Here is an 11118-nt window from a genome sequence, read left to right on the forward strand (position 1 = left end):
GTTGGCCGGTCTTGGCGCCAAGTGTTATCGGGAAAATAGTTATTCCATTCCGATTCCTCCAGGTGCCCAGCCAGGGGAAACCACCAACAACTAAGCACTACATATGTATTGGGAATTTTGTGTTATAACCAATAGTTAAGTTATCTAACATTTAGATCCCAAAGCTTTGCTCGCTACATTCGCCCATCCATTTCTGCCTCACTGAACGCCATCCCATATGGTTATGACTTGAAAACTTCAGAGAACAAGCTTTCACCATTACCAGCAAAGCAGACTATCCTGGGTATATATCACCAAATGCTAAAAGATGAGCCGCACTCCTTATCCCGCACTTCTCCATTTAAACGACACGGCCCTTGACTTGCTTGAAGTCTTTGACCTTGATGTCTCTCCAGACGGCTGTTGAGACAACTGCCAAGCTCAAGATAGCCGTAGCGGCAATAAGCATGTATTTTTGGGCATCGCCGTAGGCTCTGTTGATGGCGTTCCTAGTTGGACTGCCCACAGGGTATGATGATTGGATTGCCACGTCGCCATAGATTGCCGTGAGATTACCCTGTGATTCCGGCGGAAGGTATTCGGCAAGCTTCTTCGGGAAGACTCCAGTCCAAACGGCGGTGGCAATCGTGCTCCCAACAGCACCCCCGATATGAGAAAACATGCCCTCGATGGCAAGCACGACTGCGACAAATTGATGAGAAGTCGCTGCCATGACGGCCATTTGTTCGCAGATAACAAGTGTACCACCGGCAAATGCGATAAAAATCTGACACATGATGATGTAGCCGACGTTGACATCTGGTTGACGGAACCTGATCATCAAACCCACCCCAAGGATTGTGAAAGGAACGCCGAACCACACGGCCAGCCATTTGAAACGACCGCTCCAACGGATCAAGATACCGACAACTATGGCCCAGAGGCAGGAGCCTATGCTGTAAATGTTGCGGATATAGCTTGCGTGTGTGACGCTAAGGTTGTTAACAACCAACAGAAACGAGAAGAAAAAGCTATTCCAGATGTAGAAGCTGACGAAGAGAACGCCCGCGAGAATGCACGCTCCGAGAACAGTGCGATCCGTCAGAAGGTCGAACGGGATAAAGGTGACAGGCGCGAAAAGCTTCTCGTATAAGGCGAATACAATAACGAGGAGACCACCGAATATAATGAGACAAAGAACCAGCGGTGATTTCCAGCCATCGGCCTGGTAGGAATAAAGACTGAATGGAAGGAGGAACATCGCCAGACCGCTGGTGACAAGGAGTAAACCAATAATATCGAACTCGAAGAAGTAGTATTTGAGGGATTCCATTGTGGTGCGGTTGCTTTCCCTCTTCGGTAGTAGTCCGACTTTTTTTGCTTTATTATAATTGTACATAAATAGTCCGAAGAGAAGCGAGCAGACGACTGGGACCACGATGGCAAAGGTGCCGAACCCCCATCGAAACCCAGTGTGCTTTAAGAAGCTCTCTGCCATTGGCCCGCTAGCCCAGGTCGTGACAATGTAGGGAGAGGACGAAAACGCAAACATCAGAGCTCGATTTTTCAGGGCCGATGTATCAGCGATGAAGATAGAAATGGTATACGACACTCCATTATACCTAGTAGCATGCTTTTAGCTGGAACACTTGGCCGTCAGGGAAATAAAAGTACCTACCCAACCCAATAGAAAACTTGAGCAGCGGCAAATGTTTGGACATTGTTGCAGCCCGCCATCATGATAAGTCCCATGGTCATCATAATCACCATAAGTCCAAAACCTTGGGGGCGACCCCAGATATCAAGGATCTTTGCCAGAGGCAATTTGAAAAGTCCACCAATGAGACTTGCCATAATGTCCGTGGCAGCAGTCAACGAATGCCTCTGGAAGTTACTGGTTACGAACGGCGTTAATGCGAACGACATTCCTGACTGCAGCGAATCTAGAAATGCGATCACCCAAATTCTTCCGGGGATATTAGTGACCAGGAATGATAATGATACTTTGAGCTGATTAACTTACAATATGTAGGCCGCAATTAGGTGGTATGTGCTCCAGACAGTTGTCATAGCTTGCATATCCTGCACACCGGTTTGGGCATCTTTCGAGATGTCCTCGCTGTCGCTGTGCGAGGTAGCATCATCTTTACCAGCCTCTGCATCGGTAGGCTTCGTATCGGCCTTAGCCACAGGGACTTCAAGCTTCGTGTGCGAAAGGAGAGACCTCATGCTGGCAAATGCATAAGACTCTCGAAATGAATGCAAAAATCTTTCCCTTTGGAGACGAAGGAGCGGGAATACAGAGACTTTGAAACCGCTTGAGTTTGCCTTTCGCACAAGCCCGAGCGTGATGACGAGGATAGGGACAGAGCAAGCTTTCTTGTGGGAAGTAGGTAAGGTTAACTTAAATAGCAAGGCGACATGCAGCTCATCCTTGCTTTGATGCCATCAAACCCCAATGCCGGTAAGTTTATTGCGCGTGTCGTCTCGGTTTGTGGTCATTGGAGCTGGACACCGAGCCCACAGTACCAGATATATTTTAGAAACCGCTGCACGGAGTATAGACAGCTATTAGCTCATCTATCCCTTCCCTTGGCATCATCATTTTTTAGTCCTTCTTCAAGGTCTTTTACTTTGTATTGGCTACTGAAAAATTTGTGCGCCAAAAATCCCGCTCGAGAACGGAGAGCCAAATGGGGGGAAGGCTACCGTAGCTGCTCAGTCATGCAAAGCATTTCCGATAGTATCCCCATGCTTGCCGGTTGGTCAAGGGCCCTTCCGGTGTAGAGGAAAAACAAATTTTTCCCTGGCTTTGTGGCTGCAAGGTGATGGCTTTGTTCATAGACCATGACTCAAAATAGAGTTGCTAGCTTGCTTGTTTCCCGCGCATGCCAAACTGTCGTGGCACTGGCTCCCCAAAATCCGAATGTTGCTTTCAAAGGTGTCAAACAAAAACAACAAGCTCATCCTGAATTTTGGGTGCGTTCTCAATGGGCTTGGCGTCGATTTGGGTGGGTCTCAGTTGTATTTTGATTAGTGTTTTACAACCTTAGTACATACCGTAAATTCCGTACGTGTCATACTCCGTACACAAGCGCGTTTTGTCATGCCTCGGTTACGTATCCGTAATTGGGCTTTTCGGTCGCTTCAGGCACACTAGAGGGAGCCACGGGCCAGAGCATTCAGGCTCAGGAACAAGCCCGATAAGGCCGTATGCGAAAGGAATGACATCCTACCTAGGTAGGGTGAAGATTACCTAGGCATTCGACGGCGTCTTGTGCAACACTCCATCCACCGCTAAATTTTGCAGCCTCCGCCTCTGTGGACATGTATTCTAGGCTGGACCCGTGGCAATTTCCCATAAAGCCGTAGCGAAGTTCGGCGCAAAGAAAAAAAATTTCAAGAGTAAAGGATCACTTTCCACCCGTCTCTCTCCCTCAGATCAGAGCGGACTTCAAACATGACCTTCACTTCGAAAGCCGCCGAGCTTCCGCTCGTAAGACTACCAGAACCGTATCGAACAAAATATGAAATCTGGCAGAGTCCATCTCGTTCGAACGGGCGGATATTCCAACTTCGACTGTCAAGCGAGCAGGATAGCAGCACAAGCCAACCCCCAGAACCGCTTCACAATGATACACTCCTCTTCAGCGAGCTAATATCAAGCCCCCAATCCCGCCTACCAGCCGCGTCCGATAACACTGACTGGGCTCGTGCCTGCAGATGTTTGGTGTCCTTCATTACGTGGGACGGAGAGATTGCTCCCACCGTGGGCCAAATTTGGATCATAGTATACGCGATTCTGTCAGTATGGCCTGCCGAGGAGTATTTCCGATTAAGTCTTTCGGGTGCGCAAAACGATCAGCTGCGGGAGGAAATATCTGCCACAGGCCTTGGAAGACGTTTTCCAGAACGTGCCGGATCGGAGAAAGTTGAGGATGTGATCATATCGAGGGCAGCTTTCTGGCAAGGAGCTGCATCGCCATTCGGAAACCGTCCTGCCTGGGTGGCACAACGACAAGGAACGGATAGTTCCAGGTTCCAGGCTACAGATTATCCAGCTTTCCCGCTACAGTACACCATTACGACGGAGTTCTCTAACCGTCCCGTACATGTGCAGCATCCCGTTCGGCCAGCAAAACCTGCCCGCGGAGCAACCATATACAGTCGCTATATCCCACATTTGGACGAGTTTTTCTCCATGGTGCATCTTGACTACCAGGATGAAACCCATCTCGCTCTATTCCATAAGTGGCAAAACGATCCAAGGGTTGCAGTAAATTGGAACGAAACCGGAACATTGGAGGAGCACCGAGAATATCTGCGAAAAATCGACCTAGATCCTCATCAGATGGCGGTCCTCGCTAAGTTTGATGATAACTATTTTGCTTACTTTGAAATATACTGGGCCAAGGTAAATGCTGACCCCACTCTGTTGCGCTTTTTGAGAGGGTGAAAGACTCTAGACCACTTTCCGAATATCACTGACAACCGGGGTTCGCAGGAGGACCACATGGGAACGTATTACCCTGCTCTTGACTGGGATCGGGGTCGCCATTCGTTAGTAGGGGATGCAAAGTTTCGAGGTCCTCATCGGGCGATGGCTTGGTGGACAAGCTTGATCCATTACATATTCCTCGATGAGCCGCGAACGACATGCGTCGTGGGAGAGCCTAAGGCCACGAATGAGCCAGTGTTGGGATACGATGCTGCTCATGGATTCCATATCTATAAGTGGGGTGATCTGCCGCACAAGAGGTCAGCAATGGTTAGGTGTGAACGCATACGGTTCTTCGAAATCGTCAATTTTGGAAGTGTAACAAGCAGCGGAACTGCAAAGTCCACCAAGCCCAAGCTGTAGTACTAGTAGTAAATAGATTGGATGGTTGAAGAATGTGTTGATGTTTTGGTCTCTGGTGCGAAGTCCGACAAAAAATGAGTTTAACTATATGTAGTTAGAGTAACTGAACTAGTTAGCCAAGGTCGTCGCTCTCTTTGGGTTCATCATTGCAGATCATCGAGGCGGTGCTGACTGACTAAGTCCATCACGAGACATGCCCACTTCGCCTGAGGTCGAGCATCAGGGGCAGTGAAACATCAACAACAATACAATCTGAGAAGACGCCGCGAAATCATTATATTGTTCAAAAGGGATGTTCTGCGCCTCTAGTCTATCTGTGCTACCAAAGTCTTTCCCAAGTCCCTCAATACTTGCTTCTGGATTTTACCACTTCCCGTCAGCGGCATCAAGGGAGGAAGACAGGGATCGTGCCCAAATACAAAGACATGCCTAGGAGCCTTATGTCGTCCAAGGGTTTGCCTCGTCCAGTTCCTTACTTCTTCGGCTGATGGGGGAGAACTGCCTTCCTCAAGAGACAAGAACGCTCCAACAACTTCGCCATAGTGGCTATCCGGCATTCCCACTACCGCAGCCCGCGAGATCGCTGGGTGAGCCGCAAGCCGCTCCTCGATCTCCAAGGGATATATATTTTCGCCGCCCCGAATTATAATGTCTTTGAAGCGTCCTGTGATGGTGCAGTACCCTTCACTGTCAAATACGGCCTCATCCCCTGTCCTTAGCCACACTCTCCCATCCTCGTCGCGAATCAGGGATTCTGCGGTTTTACTAGGGTTGTTCCAATATCCTCTGAACAATTGATAGCCCGCCATGCAAAGCTCTCCTCGTTCGCCAATTCGAACGGTCTTGCCCGTCTGCGGATTAATAATCTTTGCGCTTGCATGTGGCATCACCTTACCAACTGTAGTCAAACGTCGATCGATTGAATCGCTGGTGATCGCGTTAAAACACGTCGGAGAAGCTTCGGTTAGGCCGTAGCTGCTGGTAAACTCCGTCATATTAAGCTCATCTATTAACCGCCGCATCAATGGCCGGGGTACCGGTGCGCCTGCAATTATCCCAGTTCTCAGGAATGTGCAATCAAATCCCTCAGGCCGTGGATGTGATAAGATCGACTCAAACATCGTGGGAACTCCATGGAGTCCGGTGCATTTCTCGTCAGAAATCGCTCTTAAAACAGCTTCTGGATCAAAGGTCTCTCCTGGATAGACAATCTTGGCCCCGTGAGTTATACAGGCAAGGAGTCCGAGCACTAGGCCGAAACAATGGAATAAGGGCGGTGGACAACATAGGACATCTGACTGCGTGAAGTCCATACGATCTCCAATAAATCGAGAGTTATTAATCAGGTTACTACCGATAAATTAAGTGATTGCTCTAGCTCATAAACGATCAATGGGTTCATACTAATGAGATAACATAGCTGCTTTCGGATTTCCCGTGGAGCCACTTGTGAACTGAAGATTGCAAACGTCTGACGGCGAAAGTTCCTCTTGCCGGCGCTGAACGGCATTCATTGGGACAGACCGACCTGCATATTTCACGTCGTCATATACTTCAAAATCTCGATATCGGCCCCGTATCATTATTGTTTGCTGAAGCTCGGGAAGGTCGTTTGAACGCCCAAGTGGTGTTTTCAGGTTGCTCAGTGCATCGAGGAGGCTATGTCGCCCGATTCGCGGTACAATAAACAGTAATTTGCATCCTTTTCCCTCATTAGCACTCCTGCTGCTTGCGACGAGCTGATCTCTATAACATACCGACATGCTTGAGCGCATACATCAATTCTGGGCAGGTATAGGTGTTATTGATAACAACCAGAATCGCCCCCACCCGGGCCGCCGCAAAAAACAAAGAAACGTATTGTTCGCAATTGCCGGCCATCACACCGATGCGATCTCCACGTTTGATTCCCTTGGCTAGCAGTCCACGCGCGAGTTGGTTGCTCTCATCTTCTAAATATCCGTACGTCCATCTAGCACCCGTCCAAGGGCAGACAAGACATTCGGAATCCCGGTATCGCAGGCATTGGAAGGACAACAGCTCGCCGAGTGTCATATCCCATAGAGGGGTATCAATTGGGCCATGAACGATAGACAGTTTGTGCGCATCTGTCTGGTCTGATGGTGCTTGGATATGGTCTAATGTCTGCTGCAGCCGTAGCAGTGGTGTCTGATATGATGTTGATGTTAGTGCTGTCGTCATTTTCGATATGCTCCTAGTTGCTGTGTTACAGTCACTTGTCTAGGACCCTCTTGAGATTATGTGTGCTTTACATGAGTACGAGTTAAACACGCTTACTCGGCTCTTCCGGTGATATATGCCCACCAATTATACGATTTTAGCACATAAATGCGCGATAGAGTCGGACATGGAAGCGCCAAGGCAGCTACGGGTTTAATCTTTTAACTTTTCTAGGTTCGCTTAACCGACTCTAAGAAATTCGAGCTGAGGGCAAGTTTGGTGCTTTAGTCAGTCGACCGAGCAATTGCCCCGGCTAACGGAAAACGTAAATTTGGAGAAAATCTGCGTTTCTCGTGTGGTGTTGTTTAATGTCTTCCAATCCGGCGAGTGGGAATATTCGGAGCCCGGATCCCGGTTTCGGACCTACGTTCTTCTCAACTGATATGAACTCGGTTTGAATTTCCAATGTCCCACGCACCCCTATGAAATCATCCTTACATTCTCGGCCGCACGCTTTGGAGCTCCGCAAACAAAACGTGGCCGCTGGTTGAGATTCTTCTATCGCAAGCATATTCCACTTCTGTTAATGCAGCAGCGACAAGACACGGTTACATCTCGGGCCTTGGTACCCCAGCAAGGAAACGTTTTCTGGAACGGGGACGAAGAGCCACATTGTTTTTATGGACAAAACGTTCTGTATTTTTCCGAACCCCACTTGGGGGTTGTATATTTTTTTTTTTTTTTTTTTCTCTTTTCTGTTTTTGCCCCTTTTCCACTCAGAAGTCCAATCTTCGGTGGGTCTGTTAATTTTTTATCAGATTGACCTTTTGGGATTTGCGACTTTGGGTTGTGACCGTGACAATAGCTTATCTGATCCTGACGGAAGCGTATTTTTAAGTTATCAGATCCGCGCGTATTTTAGTACCAGCGTATATTACCTCGTGTAATATTACTTCACCGTTTTGCTTACAATACATACGATATCCGCAAGTGGACCTCACCTTTTCGCCGGGAATCACAAGATTCCTCAGGAACCTTCCAGCCGACATGCGATGTTTCAGTGAATTTTGCACCCCCGCAGTTTACGAGACTGAGCTAAAATTTCTTTGCCTTTTTTGCCTTTTTTTACATTGCTTTTGCGGGATAGATGCCATACTCCCAGTTATCGTGGTGGAGTGATGTACGGAACAGGTTTTCCGCTCCAGTTCAGAGAGACATGGAGCTAGTCATCCCTGTGGCAATAACCGGGAAAGATCCGCGCCAGCAACAACACAGACCAAAACCGTGGATCCTTCTCCTAAAAACAAGCCCGCGGAACCTTTGGACGGCCCAATGGACCGCTTCGCCGAAAGCACTAAGGACCGCAGGAGCAGAGGGATTGTCTGCAATTTCTCTGCGCAATATCGAATCGTTACTCCACCCACCAGCCTGTTTTGAGGGCTGATTTGTAATCGCGCGGTGTGCAATCTGACGCGGTCTGCCTTCTTGAGATGTCAATCTCCGCGATATGCACAACCCTCTGTGTCGTGGGATGCCGCCATATAGTTGCATGGATGTGAAAATGAAAAACTGCTAGATAAAATCTCAGTGAGACAGTCTATACAGGAATCCGACCAAAAAATTGACATCCTACCTATCTCGCGGATTGGTTAGACATTGCTTTTTCCATCCCATCTTCCGATCAAACCTCTCTATAAGCCGCCAAGCTAAAAGTCCGATTTGGACCAAAAATAAATAAAATTTTATTTTTCACCTGTTCCCTACTGTCTTCCGTAACCTGTTCCCCCTGCGGAGAAACTACCTTCAGCATTGCCTCTGCAAGCCGCTACAGCTGACCTGGCTAAGGGATCCTTGTACTAGAAAATCCGGCCAATGCCGTGATTAACAGAGTGGGCTCACTGCTTGGACCTGGCCACTTCCCCGGAGACATGTTACAGATTTAACCCGAACCGTGCCGCACATCTACTTGGGCAGTAGTACTTCAGGGTTGTAAAATCACAACTCGGCTAATTGTCTGTGGCCTACTCAATTCTCAATTTTCCCTTGTTTTCAGCGCATCAATTGACTTCCTCTTGTCCCTTTTTGTGTCCATCCTCCATGGAGACCACCCTGAAAACCAATACTCCTATCCGCCACTCTCCGTCTCCTTCTCACGAAGGAGGAAGCATGTCTACCGGCTCTGGGAGCAGCGAGCCGTATGACATAATCTCGGTCGGGTTTGGCGCATCTGCGCTCGCCATTGCAATTGCAATGCGCGATCGGGGTGTGCAAGCGAAGGTGCTCTTCTTGGAGCGGCAATCGGAGTTTGGATGGCACACGGGCATGCTCCTCCCTGGGACCAAGATGCAAATCTCCTTTTTAAAGGATCTGGCAACATTGCGAAATCCGCGGTCTCATTTCACATTTCTCAACTATCTACACACGAAAGGCAGGTTGGTCCACTTCACCAATCTCTCGACCCATACGCCCTTCCGCGAAGAGTTTAATGATTATATGAAATGGTGTGCTTCGCACTTTGCCGATTGGGTGCAGTATGACCAGGAGGTTATGAGTGTAACGGCCGTTAATTCGCAGCCCGGCTGGCCTGCCGAGCTATTCAGGATCGTTGTCGGCGACCGACGCTCTGGAGAAGTGAGAGAGCTTTACACAAAGCATGTCGTGGTAGCTACTGGTGGCGAACCAGCAGTTCCTCAGTTCCTTCCACAAGAATGCCTCTATAATACTGTTATCCATTCATCGGGTTACCTTAATTCTATTACTGAACTCTTGAAACACGAGGCCGCTGAGTATCGCGTTGCGGTTGTTGGTGGAGGACAAAGTGCGGCAGAAATATGCGAAGACCTTTCATCAAGATATCCAAGGTCTAAAATCAGTCTAATTGCCAGAGGTGCATCCTTGCGGCCCAGCGACGACAGCCCCTTGTGAGTCATCTCTTTCTACTTCCTTGATATGGAGCCAGCCCAGGATCTAATTTCTCGCTCAATATCTACTAGTGTCAACGAAATTTTTGACCCTGAGAGCGTCGATACCTTCTATTCTCTTTCATCCTCTCAACGTAAACAACAGCTTCAAGAAAATAAAGCTACAAACTACAGTGTTATTAGACTGCCATTATTGGAGACCTTGTACGAGAAATTGTACCGCCAAAAGCTCCAGAATCCGGATCAGTCCACATGGCCTTTCCGCCTGATAACAAACCGAGAACTCTGTGGTGTCAAACAAGTTATTTCCGACGCCGGAAGAAGTCAAGTCGAACTCCAGTTCAAGAACACTATGACGGGACAAAGTGAGACCCTCGACAAGTATGACTTAGTCATCCTTGCTACCGGATACAAACGCAACCCTTTTACGACTGTTTTGAAGCAGCTGGAGCCAATCTTGGAGACGGGACCTGCCGGGGAACAATTCTGCGTAGATCGAAAATATCGGTTGGCTTTCCTCCCTGGTAAAGTACGACGTGATGCTGGAATATGGCTTCAAGGATGCTGCGAAAGCACCCACGGAGTAAGTTCATTCTTCAAAGGGGTGTTTCTGGTTTTATTGCTAACGATCCGGTCTTTAGTTAAGCGACAGCCTTCTCTCTATCCTGTCCGTCCGTAGTTCTGAACTTCTTGACGCCATACTCTCGAGCAGCAAGAGGTCAGAACAATTTGCAAAGTTATAATTTTTCTTTCTTTCTTGAGCGAGTCACTGTATCCTATGGGAAAAGTTAATGCGGGTGAGGGAATAATTTTCTGGTCTCGTTTCAAATGTTTCGGATTTCGAGATTGTTCTCCAACAGTTCACTAGTTGTTTGCGTGCTTGAAAGCTCTTGCTTTTCTCCAGTTAAACATGGTTCGATTTCTCTTCGAAAATACAAAGCTCAAAAAGTACTGTATCATTCCTCACTGCTATTTTGATCTTTGTTCTCCTCATCAGAGAGCTGCCCGGCTGCGTGGAGCAAAAGCCTGCTGTCGCCCCACTGCTGCCCGTCATCATCCGTGCAACGATCTGATAAGACAAGTCTCGGCAACTCGACGTTTATTTCCAGAATACTCCGTACAGCGTTGCATACGCCGTCACTTAGTAGTTGTAGTAATTACAATACGCGAATTAGT

General features: G+C 48.2%; 4 protein-coding genes across 4 annotated transcripts; 2 read left to right on the top strand and 2 right to left on the bottom strand.

Moving 5' to 3' along the window:
- Positions 1-26: 26 nt before the first annotated feature.
- On the bottom strand, positions 27-2496 carry MFS2_1 (MFS siderochrome iron transporter 1). Its single transcript, XM_003065729.2, has 3 exons — positions 2003-2496; positions 1658-1945; positions 27-1601 (listed from the first exon to the last, which is right to left on the bottom strand). The coding sequence occupies exons 1-3, from the start codon at positions 2206-2208 to the stop codon at positions 341-343; spliced, it is 1755 nt and encodes a 584-aa protein (XP_003065775.2). The 5' UTR covers positions 2209-2496; the 3' UTR covers positions 27-340.
- A 697-nt stretch (positions 2497-3193) lies between these two features.
- Positions 3194-5036, top strand: SID3 (Hydroxyornithine transacylase sid3). Its single transcript, XM_066123627.1, has 2 exons — positions 3194-4393; positions 4484-5036. The coding sequence occupies exons 1-2, from the start codon at positions 3440-3442 to the stop codon at positions 4838-4840; spliced, it is 1311 nt and encodes a 436-aa protein (XP_065979702.1). The 5' UTR covers positions 3194-3439; the 3' UTR covers positions 4841-5036.
- A 54-nt stretch (positions 5037-5090) lies between these two features.
- SID4 (SIN component scaffold protein Sid4) lies at positions 5091-7950 on the bottom strand. Its single transcript, XM_066123628.1, has 3 exons — positions 6598-7950; positions 6245-6542; positions 5091-6190 (listed from the first exon to the last, which is right to left on the bottom strand). Exons 1-3 carry the CDS (start codon positions 7040-7042, stop codon positions 5146-5148), a joined length of 1788 nt encoding a protein of 595 aa, XP_065979703.1. The 5' UTR covers positions 7043-7950; the 3' UTR covers positions 5091-5145.
- Positions 7951-8809: 859 nt separating this feature from the next.
- SID1 (PAK- GC kinase Sid1) lies at positions 8810-10953 on the top strand. Its single transcript, XM_003065732.2, has 3 exons — positions 8810-9942; positions 10015-10525; positions 10584-10953. The coding sequence occupies exons 1-3, from the start codon at positions 9119-9121 to the stop codon at positions 10683-10685; spliced, it is 1437 nt and encodes a 478-aa protein (XP_003065778.1). The 5' UTR covers positions 8810-9118; the 3' UTR covers positions 10686-10953.
- Positions 10954-11118: the final 165 nt, after the last annotated feature.

This window comes from Coccidioides posadasii, chromosome 1, assembly GCF_018416015.2.
Source record: "Coccidioides posadasii str. Silveira chromosome 1, complete sequence".
Lineage (NCBI taxonomy): Eukaryota > Fungi > Ascomycota > Eurotiomycetes > Onygenales > Onygenaceae > Coccidioides > Coccidioides posadasii.

Bases quoted from the DNA above. Each gene is read 5' to 3' on its own strand.
- MFS2_1 (XM_003065729.2), bottom strand. From the start codon at position 2,208: ATGAGGTCTCTCCTTTCGCACACGAAGCTTGAAGTCCCTGTGGCTAAG. The intron at 1,946-2,002 runs GTAAGTTAATCA...TATCCCCGGAAG, and splicing joins CTAATTGCGGCCTACATATT to AATTTGGGTGATCGCATTTC. The intron at 1,602-1,657 runs GTAGGTACTTTT...GCATGCTACTAG, and splicing joins CAAGTTTTCTATTGGGTTGG to GTATAATGGAGTGTCGTATA.
- SID3 (XM_066123627.1), top strand. From the start codon at position 3,440: ATGACCTTCACTTCGAAAGCCGCCGAGCTTCCGCTCGTAAGACTACCA. The intron at 4,394-4,483 runs GTAAATGCTGAC...CGGGGTTCGCAG, and splicing joins TTGAAATATACTGGGCCAAG to GAGGACCACATGGGAACGTA.
- SID4 (XM_066123628.1), bottom strand. From the start codon at position 7,042: ATGACGACAGCACTAACATCAACATCATATCAGACACCACTGCTACGG. The intron at 6,543-6,597 runs GTATGTTATAGA...ATGAGGGAAAAG, and splicing joins GTATGCGCTCAAGCATGTCG to GATGCAAATTACTGTTTATT. The intron at 6,191-6,244 runs GTATGAACCCAT...ATTTATCGGTAG, and splicing joins GCAGCTATGTTATCTCATTA to TAACCTGATTAATAACTCTC.
- SID1 (XM_003065732.2), top strand. From the start codon at position 9,119: ATGGAGACCACCCTGAAAACCAATACTCCTATCCGCCACTCTCCGTCT. The intron at 9,943-10,014 runs GTGAGTCATCTC...AATATCTACTAG, and splicing joins CCCAGCGACGACAGCCCCTT to TGTCAACGAAATTTTTGACC. The intron at 10,526-10,583 runs GTAAGTTCATTC...TCCGGTCTTTAG, and splicing joins GCTGCGAAAGCACCCACGGA to TTAAGCGACAGCCTTCTCTC.